The sequence below is a fragment of the Perognathus longimembris genome, chromosome 9 (assembly GCF_023159225.1).
Source record: "Perognathus longimembris pacificus isolate PPM17 chromosome 9, ASM2315922v1, whole genome shotgun sequence".
Taxonomy (NCBI): domain Eukaryota; kingdom Metazoa; phylum Chordata; class Mammalia; order Rodentia; family Heteromyidae; genus Perognathus; species Perognathus longimembris.
The window spans coordinates 44,566,713-44,590,442 of record NC_063169.1 but is presented as its reverse complement, the minus strand read 5'-3'; the positions used below and the strand labels follow the sequence as shown (position 1 = coordinate 44,590,442).

Below are 23,730 nucleotides of genomic sequence, written 5' to 3'. Positions count from 1 at the left end.
GTTATTAAAGATTCACTAAGGTGTATACACATTTTCCAAAGAGACCTGGGTCTTGGGATTTTTGAGTTTGGTGATGGCATCTCTCCATTCCTTCCATGACTTGCAAGCATGTCAACTACAGAGAAGCAAATTTTAAGAGAGTCAAATGAGGTGATAAGTGTGTGAAACTGACCTTGCTTTACTGGAGAGTAAGAGGATTCATGTCGACTTACAGATCAACATTCCAACATCTGGCAACACTGGAAGCACATTTGCTTTTAAGGGCCATTAATTGTGTAGGACAATTAGTGTTTCAGCAATAATCAGAAATTACCATATTTAATTAAAAAGAACTTCTTTAATAGAGGGGCCTGTTATGGTGTTACATGCTTGTCATACCAATTATTCTGGAAACAGAAATCGGTAGCATATCTTCTGGACTAACGCTATCAAGACTCATTTTAACCAATATTACAGGTGTGAGAGATTCACACTGGTAATCCCAGTTACGTGGGGTGCTGTAGGTAGAAGGACTGTGGACAAAGGCTATTCCCAGGATAAAATGTAACACACTATCCCCAAACTAACTTAAACAAAAAGGGAAGGGAACATGGCTGACTGGGTGGAGGGTCTGCTTGCAAGCCTGGACCCTGAGTTCCACTACTACGGGCAAAGGAAAAGGAGACTAGAGGCATATTCAATCATTTTTTTTTATCAAATTAGTTAAATAAAAAGAGGAACATATTATAATAGTTACCATTACCAGATATGTTTCATTTGTTTGTATATGAAGTAAAGATGCAAAATGTTTAGTTTTGAATCATGAATTTGCGAATGTTTTGGTTTGCTTTTATCTTGAATAATTTTATAAAAATGTAGCATGCCAAATACAAAAAAGTCACAAAAGGCCTGACATTTTAGAGGACAGGAAAATGGGTTTCACTGTAAAGTCTCCAATTTCACTCTAAATCTCAATAGAGAACACTGATAGATATTCCCTAGCTGTGGTAATATGTAATTGTCAGTTTCAGCAAGCCCTAATTATGCATTTTTCTTTGTACTCAGATCCTTCATTGAGTGAAATTTCTGTCTTTTATGATTCAATTTTCTATTCTTTTAACTTTAATTGCCTTTGTCATCTTTAGCTAAACTGAAATTCCATTTTTATGTTTTTTTCTAGAATCCCTTGTTTTCTGCCTTCAACTATACATAAATAGATAATGAGAAAATATATTATATAGAAAATGAGTGATACCACACTAGAAACCCAAAATACAAGAGTACTGGGTTTTAGAAAACTCTGACAGGTTTTGGCCATACAGTAGAAATAGACTGTTAGTAGAAGTTGCAAGATAATAAAAATGTTTTTTGAGGAATAGTGAGAAGGTAACATAAGATAATAACTTAGAACAATTTTTATGGTATCTTGACATAATTGTGGAGGTAGTTAATATGCCTATGGACTTGTTGATCTGCTTAAGACCATTCCCAAGCAATGTTTGATAGAGTTATTTGTCAACATTTAGTCATATGTAGTGCCATATTACAAATGAGAGATAAACTAAAGGAAGAATCAATTTTCAAGCAGGATTTGTTGGCAATACTTCCAACTTGAACTACTTGAGCTAAAATATAGAATTTTTTCATTCATCTCATCTCCAGGTAGAAATTATTTTAAAGACATTGTCTCATGGAAAAGATCAGTCTTACCTACAAGAAAAGATCAAACCAAGGTTGTAGGTCTAAGACATACTGTTCCTATAGAATTTCCACTTGTGTCTAACAGACATATCTTAACAAAAGCTTAAGTGGTCTTGTTGCTGTTCCTTGGCATTTTAAATTTGTGTCATGAAAGAAAAAGTGGCTCAGATCAGAAAAAAGTATGTCTTTTATACAAGAGAAGAGTTTATAACTTGATACTTAGAAAACCTTGATTGTTAGAGTTCTTGTAACAAAAAGAACAAAAATAAATTGCATGATGCTGGCTTGTGTCTGTAATCCTAGCTACTCAGAAGGATGAGATCTGAGGATCACAGTTCAGAGCCAGCTCAAGGAAGAAACCTTGTGAGACTCATCTCCTAATCTACTAAAACACCCAGAAATTGAGTTGTAGCTCAATTTGTAGAGTTCTAATCTTATGCAAAAAGAAGCTCAAACTAAAACAATAGTATGGAAGAAAGATAGCCTCTTTAACAAGTGGTGCTGGCAAAACTGGCTCAACACATGCAACAAACTAAAACTAGATCCTTATATATCACCCTGCACCAAAATCAATTCCAAATGGATTAAAAACCTTGAAATCAAAACAGACACCCTGAAAACACTAAAGGAAGGAGTAGGAGAAACACTTGGGCTCCTTGGCACAGGACGGAACTTCCTTAACAAAGACCCAGAAAGGCTACAAATCAAAGAAAGGTTGGATAAATGGGACTGCATCAAACTGCAGAGCTTCTGCACTGCAAAGGACATACCTCGCAAGATAAACAGAAAGCCCACAGACTGGGAGAAGATCTTTACCAGACATTCAACAGACAAAGGCCTCATCTCTAAAATATATGCAGAACTAAAAAAACTACCTTCTTCCAAAACAAAACCACAAAGAACCAATAGCCCCCTCATCAAGTGGGCTAAAGACCTACAAAGAGACTTCTCTGATGATGAAATTAGAATGGCCAAGAGACATATGAAAAAATGCTCTACATCACTGGCCATAAAGGAAATGCAAATCAAAACAACATTGAGATTCCATCTCACCCCAGCAAGAATGTCATATACCAAGAAAACTAATAATAACAATTGTTGGAGGGGATGTGGCCAAAAGGGAACCCTACTTCATTGTTGGTGGGAATGTAAACTGGTTCAGCCACTCTGGCAAGCAGTATGGAGATTCCTCAGAAGGCTAAATATAGAACTCCCCTATGACCCAGCAGCCCCACTTTTGGGTATCTATCCAAAAGACCACAAACAAAATCACAGTAATGCCACCAGCACAACAATGTTCATCGCAGCACAATTTGTCATAGCGAGAATCTGGAACCAACCCAGATGCCCCTCCGTAGACGAATGGATCAGGAAAATGTGGTACATATACACAATGGAATTTTATGCCTCTATCAGAAAGAATGACATTGCCCCATTTGTAAAGAAATGGAAGGACTTGGAAAAAATTATACTAAGTGAAGTGAGCCAGACCCAAAGAAACATGGACTCTATGGTCTCCCTTATTGGGAATAATTAGTACAGGTTTAGGCAATTCATAACAGAGCATCACAAGGCCCAATAGCTATACCCTTATGAACACATAAGATGATGCTAAGAGAAATGAACACCATTTTATGAAAATGATTGTTATATCAGAGTTGTAACTACTTTCAACATCCCATGTGTATCTGTAGTTTCTACTATTGATGATGTTCGTGTATCACCTTCTTGTGATTGTATCTACACTATCTCTGTAATCTTATCTGAGTGTATGGGAAAAAGTGTGTACTGGTATTAGAATTAGGAAATTCAAAGGGAATACCAAAATTGAAAGACAAAGGGTAAAATACGAGAAACAACAACAAAAGCAATACTTGCAAAACTGTTTGGTGTAAGTGAACTGAACACCTCAGGGGGGGACAGGGGGAGGGGGAAGTGGGGTATGAGGGACAAGGTAACAAACAGTACAAGAAATGTATCTAATGCCTAACGTGTGAAACTGTAACCTCTCTGTACATCAGTTTTATAATAAAAACTTTAAAAAAAAAAGAAGCTCAAAGACTGTACTCAAACCCTATGTTCAGGCCCTAAGACTAGAACAAAAACAAGCTAAAACATAAGCAAAAATAAGTAAATAAGTAAATGGAATAGAAATAGTTTTTCCAAGACCTGGAACACCTTGCTCTGATTTAAATTTCCTTTTAAACTAGTGCTATGCCTCATTATTTTTTTAAATAAAATAATAAAGAAAATATTATAGCTAGCATTTACTTAGTACTTTCTGAATATGAAGCATTGTGATAAGACTAAATATCTCCTTATTTGGTGAGAGGAACTTGCAAGATTCCAAACTGTTCACCTATTTTTATCCACTTGTAGATTTTATTTTTATCAGAAATAAAGTTGAGGTGGTGTCTATGCAATGATACTCAGACAAATTTCATATGAATAAAGTTGACCCAGGCACAGTGAGTAAGCAGTGTAATGTCTGTACTTGGATAGCTGAGGAAGAGTGATAGTGAGTTCCAGGAACGCCTAGGTTTCACAGTCAAGGATATCTGGAATAAAGAGGAAAATCTTTCCTCTAAGAAATATTGAATGTGATCAGTAAAATCATAAAGAGGACCAAAAATCTAATAAAAAAGAAAAGGTTATTCAGGAATATTTCATTAAAGGCTAACATACATCATCTAATTACAACCATTGTTAACTAATACAGTTTTTACTTTAATTGACCCAGATACATTATATTCATAAACTGCTTTGTTGCATGGTCACTCCTTTACACTACGACTTAGAGACTGAAAAAGATTAGAAAACTGACAACTGGTAAATTTGTAAAGAAAAATCACACAGAATTTGGCAGATCTAAGATTTCACCCTTGTTATTAAGACTTCAGAAGAATCAATCATGGCCACTATGCTGCCTACCCACCAATTGCAGTCATATCAGAAAATGGAAAACATGGCCATGACTTGCACATTGAAAATAACTTGCAACACAGAAGCATTTATTAGATTCAGAGGATGGCCTAGCCTCAGAAGTGACATGCTATGGTATCCAGACATGCCCTGGAGGAAAAGACTATGGGGTCCACAGTCTTCCTTAGCCACAGTACATCCCTTATGTCCAGTAATTCCTGGTTGTTTCAGTGTTGGTGAGCTTCACCAGGATTCTGGATTACAGAGAGAACAGGCCAGAGGAGGGTACCTCTTGTAAAAAGAGGGCTTCAGGAAACCTGAGAAGGCCTGCTGGGTTGTGTTGAATAACGTAGACCTTTAACTGAACTAACTTACATAAATGCCACCAAGTTGCTTTAAAATTTAATAGAAATAGCTATTGTCAAAAAAAGAAGGAAAAGGAAAAAAATGATGAAATGGAAGGAAAAAATATCCACATTAATGAAGAGCGATAGCTGAGATCTAAGGCACATACAAAAGTTAAAAAAAAAAAATAAAAAAGCCTAAGTTATGGTTCCCATAGCAACTGGAACACAGTTGGATTTCACTTTTATGTTAAGTAAGTTTAACTTCAGTAGGAATGCAAAATACTTCCTCTGAGCCAAAAAAGAATTACTGAGAGCACAGAGACAATGTTCCAGAATGTTCTGGCTTCCAAATATTTCAAACATTAACCCTAATGTGTATTATCCATATTTTATGCATTCAATTTTAAAAACACAATTCTTTTAAATGAGGGAGGAATCTTTCATTAAAATTTGTTAATTCAGAGACTTTACAAATTAGAAATTGAATCTTCTTGTAATTATAGAAGGCTATTTGTTGGAAGTACAATTTATGAAAGCATAATCTGATTACATTCACTATCAAGTTCTTTGAACTTGACACTTTTAATCACTGTTGATGCAACATGAAGCTATGAAAATAAACACACAGCCCTGAACACATCATTTTTAGGATACTGGTACACTTTTCTCTTTTCAAATGAAATAGAAAATGGGAAGAAAGGTACTTACTCCTGTAATGTAACGAGGTCTATATTGAATAGTTCCGAATAAACCAAGGATGACGATAATAATATGTACAAAATTTGCTAAGATAGGTGCCCACTGATATCCAAGGAAGTCAAATATTTGCCTTTCCAGCACAGAAACCTAGAACAGAAAACAGAATGGACAGATGAGTGCCCACAAGAAACACCACAGCAATGAGAAGAAAAAAGGAATCACACTATAGTTATAAGTAGCAATTAGAACTCTGACAATATAGTTGGCATTTGTCATTAAGAGTGAGAATGACAGCTCCTAGGATATTTTAAAGGAAAATGATATAGAGATCTAGAGACAGCCACAAGTCTTTCTGAGATAATTTTCTTTATGTCATCAAATCATATCCACAAGATATCATCTGTCAACACCCTGTGCCATCAACCAGTTAGGCAAGTCTACATGAAAGGCTTGGTAAGATCTTCTCATATGTCTATATTTTGGTTGAAAATAGAATAAAGGACATTTGGTATTGAGAAATTACATAATTCTCTGGGGAGAACTCTAGATATAGTTTGTGCCCGGCAGTGTCAATGCTGTTGGGAAAGAGTTATTTCTCTTTGAATATCTGATTCCTTATGGCAAGTGAAGACTTTCAACAGGTATGAGGGTCCTTCTAGGCCTAAATCTTGGATCATGACTCAAAAATGACCTTTTGTCCCACAATGACAGTTACAAAAGAAGGGCTGCTTAAGGTGGAACATATTTTACTTTCATGTGTGCTCGGAATTTTATAACTAAGATAAGCATAAAAATTTGCCAGTGAGGAACTGGGAATGTGGCTTAGCAGTAGAGTACTTGCGTGGCATGCACGAAGCCCTGGGTTAGATTCCTCAGCATCACATAAACAGAAAAAGCTGGAAGTGATGCTGTGGCTCAAGAAGTAGAGAGCTAGCCTTGAGCAAAAAGAAGCCAGGGACAGTGCTCAGGCCCTGAGTCCCAAGCCCCGGGACTGGCATTAAAAAAAAAAAAATGTGCTAGTGAGAAGACCAAAACCAAACCAATCAAAACCCAAGCAATAACAAAATGAAGGTGGCTGGGAGTTCTGACCATCACTTCATATTTGGAAGTGATATTGAGATAGTTGGCGAGTCTCCCATTGGATCTAACCCCACAAAGAAGCCTGTTGGCTTTCATCTTCCCCGCCTGCAGGTGGAATGATAACAAACTGTTTGTTCAGAGAAAAAATATTATGAAAAGACTTGATGTTCCTCACCAAGATTCAGCATCCTCTGCTAGCCAGGTTTTTAAGAAAAATGATTTTAAAACCCCTAAGTTACTAACTTCACTACTATGCTTTAATGATAGTTCTTGTCAAAAGGAAATACTGGCTCTCAATATAGGCAGTGTGCTTTTAAATTAAATATCTGAGGCTCAGTTTGGAGACTTCTCAAATGATCATTATTCCCACTGCAGTTCTTTAGCTGAGCAGTACATTTCCCCATCAGGCAGGCACTGAAAGACAAAATAAATTCCTGACAGCTGTTTGAATAACACTTCAACTTCCCAAGGCTCACTATGTACCATGGAATGGCTTTAGCAGTCACTGTCCAACCTAGCCAAATGTTCATTTTCTTTTTACTTACCTTAGCAGTGATTAAAAAAGAAGATAAAGAAGGATAACCGTTCATTCTATTCTGTCTATGCTAAATTCATGGCACTCATCAAAATCCCAGCAATGCAATACAACATTTTAATTGATTAATAGGCACTGACTTGATAGAGCTCAGGCCCAAAAACCTTCAGCTACCTTTGAAAAGACTAAAATACTCTTTCAACTATTTCATGTATTCAACATGAATATATTGGTATAAATGAGATCCATCTGTACGATCACACAGTATCACAAGAATTTTACAAAATATTAAGTAGCTGTTCTGAAAGCTGCATTGCTAATCATCTGTACAAAACTCCTCCCAACATCGAACTCTCCTTTCTTTACCGTTGGAATACACAGGAAATAGGAATGCAAAATGGCAGCAAGAAAGATCTAAACATTATAAATTTAAAAAAATCATCATAACTGCAGGGAGCCAGCAGGAAAATAGTCTAAAGTATGAAACACATGAAATTGCTGTTAGCGCAAGGTTAAAATAAAATTTTACCAGTGTTTTATCATGCACTTTTTATGACAGAACTAATAGTTTCTTACTTCTGAGATAATGCAGATTAAGTTTAGGTATAACTTCTCATAGATTTCTACCTTTTCTTTTTGATTATTGTTCCCACTGCTCATCTCAGAGAGCATTATCCAAAGTTGTATACTTGAAAATAAGCACAGATCTCTTCTAGGCCTTTTGGCTAAGATCAAGAGTAGAATAAGCACTGAAGAAATGAATATATTCTGAAAAGATTCAGGGACTATCAGGAAAATGATTATATATGGGAGTAGTCTAGTTTTTCCTAAGATTTCCTTCCAGGAGGAAGAATATTTAAGCACCTAATGTCTTCGAGATACTTCCCTAGTCTTGTGAAAACCTGGTTAAGTAAATAGAATTTTCCAATCTAATAGATTAAGAAATCTAAGACAGGGGCTGGGGATATGGCCTAGTGGCAAGAGTGATTGCCTCATATACATGAAGCCCTGAGTTTGATTTCCCAGCACCACATATATGGAAAACGGCCAGAAGTGGCGTTATGGCTCAAGTGGCAGAGTGCTAGCCTTGAGCAAAAAGAAACCAGGGACAGTGCTCAGGCCCTGAGTCCAAGGCCCAGGACTGGCCAAAAAAAAAAAAAAAAAAAAAAAAAAAAAAAAAAAAAAGAAAAAAGAAAAAGAAAGAAATCTAAGACAGACTGTGGATGCCTATCCTCAGGTTGAAACAGTGGTATGAGGGAAAACAAGAACCTAAGAATTCCATGGATGACCCTTATTGTCTGTACTCCTCAATTTCTACGTACTTGTTAGAGCTATCTGGTTTCAAAAGCAAAAAATACTTGAAGAGCTTTTGATATCTATTTCCCATTCCCTACTAGCAACAGGATAGATGCTATTTTTCCACTTTATTTAGTTATTTCTTCTATAATAGAATAGAGAATCATTAATCATATTTGTTATTTTATGAGATCTTACCCTTGAACAGATATAAACTTTTGTGACTTAAAAAATATTTTTGTTTGTCTCCTTAACTCATTTACAGTGTTTTTGTTTGTGGGACTCACTTTAATGTGTTCAATTGAGGTTCTTCAAGTTGATAGGAATATAAATGTAGCCACTAGACTTAAAGCCTAACACTGCTGTTGTTTAAAACTGTGCTCTTTTCATAAGGTTTTTAGATTATTCATGCCACCAAATATTTCTACAAAGGAGCTTTAATTTAACATGTCCATTTATGTATACAGCATAACTTAATTATGTCACTTCCATCTTCTCTCAACCTCCTATCTATTCTCCTTCCACCAGTGTCCCCATGTTTTCTAGTTCTATTTTGACATATGTACAATGAGTATCATGACTGTATCAGTCTATTATTCCTCTTTTCATTTGTCTGCCTCCTCTTATTGACTCCCCGACTCCACAGACATGACATATTTAAGTTTCCTAGTATTGTTGACAAATTACCTATTAAATATACAAAGGTTCTACACAATGGAATTTCACTGCTGCATGTACTATTCTTTAGCCAATTTGAAAATATATATTATATATTATATATATATTTGTATATATATATACGGACATGACCTTGTACATATTTGCATTCTCATATGAGAGAAAATATGTGACTTCTGTTTTTCTGACCCTGGCTTACTTCATTCAGTATGAAATTGTGCAGATTTATTAATTTCTCTGTACATGACAAAAATCACATTCTTATTGATGCCTTACTAAAATTCTACATACTACTTTTTTAAGTCTTTTTTTCCTTACTTATTTTTAAAGCGATGTAAAGAGAGATTACGTTTTCATACATTAGGCATTGGATACATTTCTTGTACTGTTTGTTACCTCCTCCCTCATTCCCCCCTCCCCCCTCCACCTTTCCCTTTCCCCCCATGAGTTGTTCAGTTGGTTTACACCAAATGGTTTTGCACGTATTGCTTTTGGAGTCGTTTGTCTTTTTATCTTGTGTGTCTCGATTTGGTATTCCCTTTCATTTTCCTAGTTCTAATACCAGTATATACAGTTTCCAATGTACTCAGATAAGTTACAGTGATAGTGCAGGTACAACCACAGGAAGGGGATACAAGAGGATCATCAACAATAGAAGCTACATACTACTTTTAAAAGTATCTGTTTTTAATATTTAGCTTTAACTCCACAGTGTGCTATTTCTATAGGACAAATGACCTCAAATGGAGTTATCAGGTCAATTCTGGTTGCAAAACATTAAATATTATCACAAGTGTTAATTCTTCTGATATATGGGTGTGTTAATATATATGTACAAGCATATATATGTGTATATACACAAATATGTATATGTCTACTAAAATGTAGATATTATTCTTATAACTTTGATCTAAAGTAAAATACATTTTAGTACCTTTTATAATGTAAACAATATACTTAAGTGGGAAGATTTTCCAATAACCTTGCTGATGGGTACTATAATTGCTGTCTAACTTTCAATAGCAGTAATACATCAGAAGCAACTATACAATGTCTTTCAAGTAAATGAATTTATTGACCTTTGAAACAGAAAGTGACTGATTCCACACTGCTGATGAAAACACACCTGAAATAGTGGACACAATTAAGTAAATAATGGTCAAATTGAGTCTATCCTCTCAGGTCAATCTTTATTTTAAAATTAGTTTGCTTCAAATATTTTCAAAGTAAATAGAAACCTTTGCAATTTATATATGTATATATGTATATATATACACACACATATATATAGTATAAACCCAATATCAAATAAATTACAGATATTTGAGCATTAATTTTTTAAAGGCCACACTTACAGGTAGTTTTTCTCCCCTGGTAAAACTCAAGATTCATCTCTTTAAGCCATTATGATTTTCTAATAACTAAAAGTATTAGCTAACTTTTCAATCAAATATGATTACAGTTTTTTATGACTCCTCATTTTAACTTATTAGTAAAACAAATATCATGCAATCAAATCTACATATAACCTTTGAGAGAAAATAAGTATATTTTTGATCCTATTATTGTGGAATAAAAATTCCTTTCTTTAAAAATAATGTGTTATTAAACAAAAGCTGAAAACAACTATTGTTCAGGTATGAATTAAAATTACATGTATCCGTGGTGACCCTAGTTCTCTTGGTTGTGGCTCTCTCCCTTCAGCATCCCTGCTTTTTTTCAGGTACTGCACATATCCACTGTCTCAGCACAAAGGGACAGTCTCAGATTCCACGGCTAGGAAAGCAGCAAGTCCCAAGAAATGAAGATAATTTGGACACCATCTACTTGATGAAGATAGGATTTTGTTCCCTCAGTGGACAAGACACCTATCCTTATGGATACTAGGATGCCTCACTACTTATTACGGCATGTTTCTTTCCTTGTTATTTGTTATATTTATTTTTGTTTTTGTGATGCTGGTGTTTCTATATTTTGTTTGCTTTTCCTCTGCTGTCCTTTTTAGTCTAATGCAGGATTTTTTTTCTTGTTAGTAGTTTTCCTTTTCAGTTTTCTATAGAGTAGTCACAAATGTACATAATCTGAACATGCTCATTCCAAGGAAACGATGTGCTATATGGTGTTGTTATATTTTAAGCCAAACCACAATGGAATTAAAGAGCTAGGGATTCTCATGATATAGCTAAGTGTTGAAATCATTAAATTGCCTAAAATATACCAATATCTATCCCACTTCCTCTATAAATAAACATTTCTTCTCCTTTAATTTCTTTGTACTGCTTGTAGCAAAAAAAAAAAAACATATTAGTGACAGCATAAATGCCAGTTTTAAAAGATTTTGGATGTAGGAGACATACTAGAGAATTGTTATATATCACCCTGAAAGTTGACTCAGTATTTATGGTAAGGAAGATTCACTTAAAGGAGGATCTGCAGTGATCACAAATGTTTACAGATGAATAATGGACAATGTTCAGCATTTAATTTACAAAGGAGTTTTAGTTGAAAAACCATATCTCTTGAGAGCGTGTATGCTAAATGTACTTCAGGAAGTAACTGTAAGATTCTTGACAAATGTATCACAGATTACACTCTATTTTATTTAAATTTGATCAGTAATTTTTCCATCATAATTGATCATCTTTTAAAAATAATAAAAATAAGTCACTACCAAATCCATGAACCAAACTGGTGTCACAACTACCACCATCACAAAACCTCCACAAAGAGACCTGGCTCCAATTGCTCTGATTACATTAGAATTTATTATATTATAGTAGCTCAGATCTCAAAATTTCAAATTTGAAAATCATATTTGAATTTTTATTCACTATGTTACAATAGTATTGCCTTTCTTTTTATTAATCTTAGCCTTTTTTAGTAAAGGCTAATGAAGAGTAATAATGTGATGAGTGGATGTAATTTCCTGGGTTGCATCTTAAAATATCTGATATTATCAATTCACATTTCAAAACACATACAAATTTGGATATAAAGAATTCAGCACAAATGTCAAGATATCTTTGTATACTTTCAAACATATTTATATTACATATTATCAAATTTCTTTTATTATACTGTGATAGATGCAAATATTACCTTGACAGATATCCTCCATGCCCCAAATCTAAAATCTTTTTTAGGGCAATTTTTGATGATACTCTTTGCCTGAGTTAACATCTCATGAATGGAATCTATTGTGGTATTATGGCAGATAAAAATACACCAGGCACCAAATATAATTTCCTCTGTCTCTGTCTTTACTCTCACCACATTCTCAAATACACGCATTTATTAAAAAAATTCTGAGAGGGAATACCAAAATTAAGAGACAAAGGGTAAATTAAGAGAAACAACAACAAAAGCAATACTTGCAAAACTGTATGGTGTAAGTGAACTGAACACCTCAGGGGGGGAAAGGGGGAGGGGGGAGGGAGGTATGAGAGTCAAGGTAACAAACAGTACAAGAAATGTATCCAGGGCTGGGGATATAGCCTAGTGGCAAGAGTGCCTGCCTTGGATACATGAGGCCCTAGGTTCGATTCCCCAGCACCACATATACAGAAAATGGCCAGAAGCGGCGCTGTGGCTCAAGTGGCAGAGTGCTAGCCTTGAGCGGGAAGAAGCCAGGGACAGTGCTCAGGCCTTGAGTCCAAGGCCCAGGACTGGCCAAAAAAAAAAAAAAAAAAAGAAAGAAAGAAATGTATCCAATGCCTAACGTATGAAACTGTAACCTCTCTGTACATCAGTTTTATAATAAAAAAAAAGAAAATTGAAAAAAAAAATTCTGTCTCCATGCACTTAACCTCAATGAAGATCTCTAACAAAATATCCATGAACATTTGGCACAAATTTAAAAGTATCAGAATACAAAATATTTATGCTTCTTCCAAAAGTACATTTTTTATAACTGACTTATGTATAAAACATTTGTATTAGAAAAGAGTCACTCAAATTTTTATTTTAAAATAAAGTCAATATTAAATAGTTTATTTTAGACTTTTCTATATGTTTCGCCACCTAGTATTCTAGATATTATAAGAGAATCATTTATTATGCCTCACAGTTGCTCATGCTGCACAATAACTGATGAACCAGTTCAGAGTCAACACTCAGTATCAAAAACAAGTTGATGACAATTGCGTAGTACAAATTGAGAAAAATAGAAAAATCGTTCCAAAATTATCATAAATTAACATAAGAACACAAATAAAATAGTCCTTGCTATTCAATTGGTTTAACAATTCAGAGTATTTCTTAGGCTGTCTTTGCACTTGCGGAGCAACTTCATCATTGTTTGTAAAAGCAATGACTAAATGTAACTTGATTTTAGTGGAATGGTTTTTGGTAATGTTTAAGCTAAATAATCTTTTTCTGTAACACATTTCTGTAAACCTAGTGAGTGAAGAATATGTCTATATTTTGATAAAATAAATACATTCTGATAAAAATAAAGCATATTATGATACTATAGTTATCACAATTCATCAGGCATTGTTACACAATTTAATATGTTTTAATGTAAAGACAAGGCTAAAATTTGTGCATTACACATGTGTTTTCTTTTATCATCTTTATTTTACACATGAGTAACTTGATCCTCACAGTGCCTACATATCAAAATTATAATTGCAGAGGTGAGATTAAATCCAGGACACTCTAATGGCTATGGTTTAGGCTACACAACATTAAAAGCTGAATGTAATCGAACCTCATGCTATTTTTTCATAATTTTAAGGACATCTATTTTATGATTAAGTACTCTCCTAATTCGATAAGCAAGTAAATACAAGAAGTTTCTTTGTTCTTGGGCTAAGGAAAAGGTACACTAATACCTAATTTTGTACATAAGTATGTTTTTCAAGTTCACAGTATCATTATGAACCCTGTAACATAATTATAATTATTGCTATTATCCTATTACTACAAATTATGCAATTCTCAGCACAGATAAGTTCACTGCTAGAACAGAACACTTCTGGGAAAAAAAGAACTGGTAGTTTCTACTATCAGTTCACTTTATAGTACGATATCCCAGTGAACTCACAACAAAATGACATTTATTATGAACTTTTCTATAAAGGACTTTCATACCTCCATTGTCTAAATCTTATTTATAAGGTTTAAAGTATCTATATACTCATGTAAAACGAAGTAAAAAAAATCACAGTGCAGGTCCTCTTGGTAGATGTTTCACTGTTTTGATTTCAACACAGAGTCTATAATTTTCTCCATGGAAATTTAGCCTCTCTGAAGAACCAGAACACATCAAAATGACAGCTGCTTCAGGTAGTTTTCATGGCTCACTTAAAGCATATGACAGGTGTGAGTTAGGAAGATAATTCTTCCATTTGACCTTGAATTTCTACTAAGTCTACAGCAAAGTCTTAACTGACTCAAGACCAAGAAAACACACAAATGGGTCAAATACTTCTAATGAAGTTGGATGATACCCAGCATTCAGAAGATACATCCCTACATATATTTATGTCATATATTCCATAGGTATTTATGGAGGATTCAAAGAATTGAGCAATCTAAACATGTCCCTATGATAAAGTGAACGTGGCAATGAAAAAGGATGACAAATCTTCATATATTTTGAAGTACACAGTTTGGATACAAGATTTATTAATATCTGAGATGAATTTTAGCACAGGATTTCTTGTCTTCTAAAAAGTCACTAAAAGTTCTATGACAGTTTATATATCTAGCTATTAATTTCTGATTCATTTCTGAGTCTCCTACTGTTCACACAATCATTATACAAAAAAATAAAATCACTATGTAGTAAAATGACAAATACATAAGATAGTAGGAAAGGGAATGGTTGATTTTATTTTAATAAAAAACTTTAGAAATTAGGAAGAATTTTGATAGCAATTCCATCATCAACATCACTTATTTGTCTCATGCTAATTGTACATTGACTGACAGCTCAGTAAAAGCCAAGTAACAAATATAGCTTGAAACGTTCTTATTTTCTTGTATCACATGGTACTGTTTTCTCCTAACAAATGACTTTCTCTAGAGTAAGCTCTTGTTTTTTTAACAGCACAATCGTATTAAACATATTAATCTGCCATCAGAAGAATTTTGAGCTTGTCAACTAGGTAAAAATACAGAATAGTTTAGTGAAAATCTTTAAAAATCCCAGAAATATATCTTATATATCATTACCAAAGAAGCAATAAATAACAATCTTTCAGTTTGTGCATTAATGAATCCTTGTGTGCCTTTATTTCTATTTCTATGTTATGAACTCAAAAAAGGATAAGTGCCACTGCAATACTTCTCTTCTCATTCCTTTATCTGCCTCCCCTTTGTTTGAAGCAAGAGATTAGAGATGTCATTACCATCATCCATCTGGTATTACCCTGTTAAGGAATCTCTACATCTTACAGGGGGGAAGCATTGTGTTGAGAAGAGAAGACAACTTCTTAGGGACCCATGTACTTATGTCATTTTCATCTTTTTCCATTACCTTTTACTTTCCTCTCCTCATACCAAGACAACAGCTCAGGCTTCCAGGCACTGCTTCTTTGAGTCAAGTAAGACAGATATATGGAAGGTGTCAATCAAACCTCTCAAATACTCGGTGACATCTCTTTCATAAAATTCAATTTTGTAAGTAGGGGAGAAGGAATGACAGCCTCACTTACTCTGACTGTTAAAGGCCTATCAGCAGATGAAAGGAAAGCAGAAGTGTTGTCTAGATCACAGCCATGTACTGGCAGTCACTGTGGAAGTAGAGTATATCAGAAATGGTAACTAGGAATACAAGAGCAGAATATTTTCAATGTCTGCAGGACCTTTTTTTTTTTTTTTTTTTGCCAGTCTTTGGGCTTGGACTCAGGGCCTGAGCACTGTCCCTGACTTCTTTTTGCTCAAGGCTAGCACTCTGCCACTTCTATATATGAGGTGCTGGGGAATTGAACCCAGGGCTTAATGTAAAAGAGGCAAGCACTCTTGCCACTAGGCCATATTCCCAGCCCTCTGCAGGAACTTTTAAAATTTTGTCATGACTTTCAGTTTTGGGGGCTTGGTAAGGACTATATCTCCTCTGTTCTTTAAAGTACCATAGTATTGAATTCAACACAGATATGGGATGCTGTTTTGAAAAGACATGGTCATAATATTTGTTTTCCTGTTGACGGGAAGTGTCATGGGTGAATGTAATACGATATGATTTTTCTATCAGCTTTAGGAGGTTTACCATAAACTCTATTAATGCAGCATAGATAACTAGTGCAGGTTCAAAATGATAAGTCCTGTCAAGCTACAAAATATATTTCAACCCTTATATGTGAAATTTTAAAGCACTACAAGCACTCCTAGAATTTACACATGAGTTGTCAGCATTCACACATATTTTATACACTACTGTCACTGCTTATGGATTTATTTCAGGTATTTTATTATTTTACAAATTAGACCCTTTAATGAAGGTAGGAGTTGCTGTGAATCAGGAAATGTTATCTCCATATTAAAAAAAGAAAATAGGATGACAGTGATTGGTTGCAGAGTACTTGCTTACCATGAGGGAGGTCCTATGTTTGACCTCCAACACTAAGAGAGAAAGAGAAGGACAAAGAGAGACAGACACAGAGATACAATCACAGAGACAGAAAAAGAGGGAAAGAGGGATAAATTGATGCACAGACAGCTTAATTTGAACATGGGTACATGGATGTTAGATTATCAGAATGGTCTAAAACTTTAATCACTATGGTATTATGTCCCAGATGATATTATATATATATATATATATATATATATATATATATAAATTTAGATCAAGAATAGATACAAATCTAAAAGGATTATTTTATATAATTTTATCAAACCTTTACATTCATAAATTCCGGTAAAAATGTACATTAGAAACTGTAAACAGTTAAGAGTTATTTTTGTGCAGAAAGAAATAGAACCAAAAAAGCCCTTAATCAAAACTCAAGGTCTTGAGGCAAGAGGAAAGGAAAATAGTACCAGGAAAAAAGTACCAGGAAAATGTGGTACATATACACAATGGAATTTTATGCCTTTATCAGGAAGAATGATGTTGCCCCATTCGTAAGGAAATGAAGGACTTGGAAAAATTATACTAAGTGTACTGAGCCAGACCCAAAGAAACATGGAGTCTTTGGTCTCCCTCATAGGGAATAATTAGCACAAGTTTAGGCTAGTCATAGCAGAGGATCACAAGAGCCCAATAACTCTGCCCTAATGAACACATAAGATAATGCTCAGTGAAATGAACTCCATGTTATGGAAATGAGTGATATATCACTGTTGTACTTCCTTTCAAAATGCCATGTGAAACCATAACTTCTATTGTTGATGATCCTCTTGTATCTCCTTCCTGTGGTTGTACCTGCACTATCTCTGTATCTTATTTGCGTACATTGGAAATTGTGTATACTGGTATTAGAACTAGGAAAGTGAAAGGAATACCAAAATTGAGAGACACAGGATAAAAAGACAAATGACTACAAAAGCAATGCTTGCAAATCTGTATGGTGTAAACCAAATGAACAACTAACTCATGGATGGAGAAGGAAAGGGGGAAGGGGGAGGAGGGAATGAGGGAGGAGGTAACAAACAGTACAAGAAATGTATGCAATGCCTAACATATGAGGGTTATACTGGCTCCATAGAAAGTGTATGGTAGTGAACTTTGTCTTTCAATTTCATTGAAGAGTTAGAGAAATATTAGTGTGAATTCTGTTTTGAAGGCCTTGTAGAATTCTGCTGTGAATACATCTGGACCTGGGCTTTTCTTGGATGGGAGATCATTTATTGCCGTTTCTATTTCAATACTGGATATGGGTCTGTTTAGAAGGTTTAAATCTTCATGATTGAGTTTGGGGATATGAATTTTTTTCTAGGAAATCATCCATTTCTTCCAAGTCTCAAATTTGTTGGCATAAAGGTTTGCAAGATAGTCCCTTATTATGGTCTGAATTTTGGTTGTTTCTGTGGTGATGTTACCTGATTCATCTCTTATCTTGTTTATTTGAGTGTGCTGCCTTCGTTTTTTGGTCAGGTTTGCCAGGGGTCTGTCTACCTTGTTGATTTTTTCAAAGAACCAACTCTGTTTTGTTGATTCTTTTGATGGTTTTTATTTGTTTCTAATTGATTTAATTCTGATTTAATTTTAATTATCTGCCTCCATCTATTGACTAGGGGTTTGGCTTGTTGTTCTCTTTCAAGTAAATTAAGGTGTTTCCTTAAATGATTGAGTTGCTGTTTCTCCAGTTTGCTGGTTTATGCATTCAGAGATATAAATTTTCCTCTGAGTACTGCCTTTGCTATGTCCCAAAGGAGCTGGTACTTTGTGTCCTCAACTTGGTTGAGTTCCTTCCATAAACATTTTAATTTCCGTTTTAATTTCTTCAATGACCCACTGATGGTTCAGCAGTGTGTTGTTTAGTCTCCATGAACTGTAGGATTTTCTGTGGTGGCTGAGTTGAGTTCTAATTTTATTCCATTGTGGTCTGAGAGAATGCAGGGCATGGTTAAGTGAAGTGAGCCAGACCCAAAGAAACATGGACTCTATGGTCTTCTTTATAGGGAATAATTAGCACAGGTTTAGGCAAGTCACAGCAGAGGATCACAGGAGCCCAATAGCTATACCCTTATGAATACATAAGATAATACTAAGTGAAATGGACTCCATGCTATGGAAACGATTGTTGTAACTACTTTCAATGTGCCATATGTAATTGTAGCCTCTATTATTGATGATCTTCTTGTATCACCTTCCTGTGGTTGTACCTACACTTTCTTTGTATCTTATGTGAGTATATTGAAAACTGGGTATACTGGTATAAAACTAGGTAATTGGAAGGGAAACCAAAATCAAGAGACACAGGGTAAAAAAAGACAACTACAAAAGCAATACTTGCAAATCTGTTTGGTGTAAATTAACTGAACAACTAATGGGGGGGAGGGAAAGGGGGATGAGGGAGGGGGGAATGAGGGACAAGGTAACAAACAGTACAAGAAATGTATCCAATGCCTAATGTATGAAACTGTAACCTCTCTGTAATTCAGTTTGATAATATGTGTATATATATATATGTATGTATATAGTCAAACCCTCCAAGACAAATAATCAAGGTACCAGAAAAACAAAGGATACAAATAATCTAATCTCAGTGCTGAGATCTTCCACAAATCATATGGTCTTGTACCTCTAAAATAAAATTAAATAAAGCGGCTCCATTTTATCCCAAAAAATAAGTAAAACATATGTTTTGTATATGTTGGTTTTACAATTCCCTACAGGAAATTGCTGTTGAATTGGTTCAGCTTTTACCCATTATCTCTCCATTTTGATATGTTCCCCTCCCCTTCCCTATTTCTCATATATATATATATGTACAATACCCAGAGTACCAACATCAGTTACAGTGACATCAGAGGTAAAATCATGCGGAAAAAAGACAAAGAAACGGGTATGAATTCATATGGTACATTGAAAATAACAATGACAAACCACTTATTTCCATAACTTGGAATTCATTTTGCTTAGTATCATCTTATGTGTTTATACATACTAGCTATTGAGCTATTATGATTGCCTGCTAGGACTATCCTAGACATGTACTAATTATTACCAATGAGGGAAGCCATAGAGTCTATGTTTCTTTGAGTCTGGCTCATTTCACTTAATATGACTTTTTTTCCATGTCTTTCCATTTCCTAACAAATGAACCAATGTCATTCTTTCTGATTGAGTCGTAGAATTCCAGTGTGTGTGTGTGTGTGTGTGTGTGTGTGTGTGTGTGTGGTGTGTTTGGTGTGTGTGTGTGTGTGATTGGTGTGTGTGTGTGTATCACATTTTCTTGATCCATTCACCTACTGAGGGGCATCTGGATTGGTTTCTTTCTTTTCCTTCCTTCCTTCCTTCCTTCTTTCCTTCCTTCTTTCTTTCTTCCCTCCCTCCCTCCTTCCCTCTCTTTCTTTCCTTCCTTCCTTCTTTCCTTCCTTCCTTCCTTCCTTCCTTCCTTCCTTCCTTCCTTCCTTCCTTCCTTCCTTCCTTCCTCCCTACCTTCCTTCCTTCCTTTCTTCCTTCCCTCCTTCCTCCCCTTTGTTTCCTTCTTTCTTGTGTCTTGGGATTTGAAATCAAGCTTTTGTTATTGGTGGGCAAGTGCTTTAGTGTTAAGACACATCTCCAGCCCCTTTTTGCACTGCATGTTTTGAGATTAGATTAGTGTTAATTCAGAACCATGCCTGGATTGTGATCTTCCTACTTTATGTTCCCCACATCATTTGGGATGACATGCACCTCATGTAATGCTTTCTCTTGAGATTGAATTCCATGAAAATGCTTTCTTCTCTTGTCCTGGAACAATGATTCTCCATATCTCAACTTCCTATATATCTAGGATGGAGGCAGGAGCCAGTATATACACAGCTACTGATTGTTATATGTGTCTTATGAGCTGTTTTATTTTTGCCTAATCTGATCTTAGGCCACAATACTCTTGATCTCAGCTACCCAAGTATCCAAGTTCATACACATGAACCACAGTGCCTGGTTCTAACTGTTGTTAATGTCCAAAGAAAAAAGTTGTTTCAATCAGTTTTTTGGAATGAAATATTTATTATAAATTTGTAGATAAAATAACACATCAACTATATTACATTGTAGTCTAGAATACGCAAATGTGTATATAGACTACTTCAGGGCAATAAGGAAACTAGACATAGCTTAATATCCTTTATGTCATTTCCTAAGACACTAAATAGCTGTAACGATACTTTATAAAGATTTTATTAAAATACTTTTGTTTAAATTTTGCCGGTTTTTAGTATGAGATTCATACTTCTATTCATTGTCATTACCTCAGATGTTAACAGATAATAAACAAAATAAATATTCTTACCAAATCTCAAAAAATAATGGGATTCCTTCTACTTTGTTGTTTTTTTTTTTTTTTTGCCAGTCCTGGGCCTTGGACTCAGGGCCTGAGCACTGTCCCTGGCTTCTTCCCGCTCAAGGCTAGCACTCTGCCACTTGAGCCACAGCGCCGCTTCTGGCCGTTTTTTCTGTATATGTGGTGCTGGGGAATCGAACCTAGGGCCTCGTGTATCCGAGGCAGGCACTCTTGCCACTAGGCCATATCCCCAGCCCTGTTTTTTTTTTTTTAATCTCAAGGTCATTTGTTTCTGTGGTTGTTGTTGTTAGGTAAGTTGGTTGTTTCTTTTCCAGTTGTCTCTGTGTTTATCTGCTTTACTGACAATCAGGGTTTGCATTTGCCTTAGCAGGAAACAGTGTCAGTACAAGACTCTAATACTCTGGCTCCTGCTGAATTTGGCCAAGCTCTGTGTTTCTCTTACAGCTTTGCTAGCATGATCTCACCAAGATGTTATATTCTCCTGTCACTTTCCTGTCCTCAATTGAATCAAGGAGGCTGATTACTTTCCTGGACCAGCAAAGCCTAAAGCCTCCTGTACAATTAAAGACCTCCAACAGAACAGAGAACAGAGAGAGATATCATGGTGGGAATCACAAGGCAGCCTGGTTTGTAAAGCCCAATCTAATAATTACGTGCACTGATGGTTTTTCTGTAAGAAAATAATCATGAGTCTTCTGACAAAAGGCAAAAAGAATTGCCTCAATTCCCTTCTGTTATCTTGTTACAAAATAACTTGCAAATTTTAAGGTATTATGTTCAAAGTAGTCCTTCTGAAAGTTCTAAGTTTGAATTATACTTTAAAACTGAGTAAATTTTACAGTAATGGTATATGTTAAAAGTCCTACATTGAACAATTTACATAATTTACATCAATTGGGTATATTTGAAATAAAATAAGATTTTTATATTCTGATTATATCTTGTGATAATTTAAAATTTTGTTTGAATATTTGTGGTATTGTGTATCACGATATTTTTGAGAATTTATAAATATATTTAGTTCATAGATATAAATAGTATCTAATAAGCACATAAGTTGTCTTTGTGTTAATGTTTTAAAATTAAATTATTTAAAATGTTATTAAACTTTCTGCAAATTTATATGTATAAGTGTAATTTTATTTTTATATCTTCATGTCTCTATTATCTCTATATTACATTTGTACATATTATATATATTCAGTTTATGTGATCATATATTTTGAATATGCACCTGTCTGTATAAAATTATGGCATTCATACAATGACTTCTAGTAGAAGTTAGATTATGACACTATTTGCAGCTGGACTCTAAGTACATCAAAGTCAGGATTATACATTATTTACCAGTTACATAGATGGCACACAAAATCTCAATCATTATTATTTAAAAATAATAGCCACTACTAGAAAATTGAGAACTGTACTTTGGTGCTGACTTAACTAAGAATGAACCAAGGATCACAAAAATACAGAGGCAATAAGACTATCTAACCTGGTGCTCAGAACCTTTACTCATTGTGGTTCTATCAACAGTCTGGATTACTTTTCAAAGCCAGTTTGCACATACTACCACATAATAGGGATTAAATATTACAGTAAGTATTACATATAATGTACTAAGCATTTCAGCAGAAGTTCCTGGTTGAAATAATGAGCTATAGCTTTGTTGCTATAGTAGATATTTGCTTAATTAGAAAAGTCACTTACGTTGCTCTTACAAATTGAACCAAAACCTACAACTGTATAAAGCAAAGAGTGATTCATATTGGTCAACTATGGGTATATTGTACATACTATGTGAGTAATATTTTTGTATTTGGTTTGAGTGGCTCCTCCAGATGGATCTCTGAGAGAAGTAACAGTATATAATTAATGCAGAAGTAGTTGTTTTGGTGATCACATTTTTTTAACAAGTAATGGCATTCAGTTGCTATTTAGGAAAAGTTCAATGTAGTATTTTTACATTTTTCTATAATTTTGAATAGCTTCTTATTTCATTTATCCCTGCTTTGCACATATATGCTTTTCTGAAAATTAAAATAATCAAAGTCTACTGATGATCTTTTTCTAGGCTTTTTATAGGATCAGAGACTATGAAATGGCCATATATTTTCTCATAACAATATATGCAACTTTGTTAGCAATAAATTAACATAATAATATTTTGACACTATAAATTCACAGAATATCTCTTCAAATGGCAGGAAAAATAGAGTCAGTCAATTCAGCAGATGAAGATTGTCTTAGCAGAACAGGAGCAATAGTGAATGCCATCATATTTATGGTTTATGATTTAAGGCTGCATAATTTCAAACTTTGTTTCCTATGTGTGCATTTAGTAGCTGCAGTTACATATTCCTATTCTTTGGAAATCATAGCAAAATCCTAAAATGGATAAGAGTTCTGTAATTGGATATTATTATGAAAATTTAAACTCCATTAACAGATAATGACAGAATAAAGTCAATATCAACTGGCATCATATAATGAGGTAAATGTGCATTTAATATACAAATATATGAACTTAATGAGTTTCAACTACCAGGTCACTTAAGCCTTATAAGGTTTTGTATTTGTATATAAA

The 23,730-nt window shown here is 34.6% G+C and overlaps 1 protein-coding gene across 1 annotated transcript in view; it reads right to left on the bottom strand.

The window, feature by feature from the left end:
- Positions 1 to 23,730, bottom strand: part of Nkain2 (sodium/potassium transporting ATPase interacting 2) — a 922,696-nt gene that overhangs the window by 504,900 nt on the left and 394,066 nt on the right. Inside the window, exon 2 of the mRNA XM_048354015.1 lies at positions 5,658 to 5,795. Within this exon, the coding sequence (XP_048209972.1) occupies positions 5,658 to 5,795 (138 nt within the window). The remainder of the gene's footprint in view (positions 1 to 5,657; positions 5,796 to 23,730) is intronic.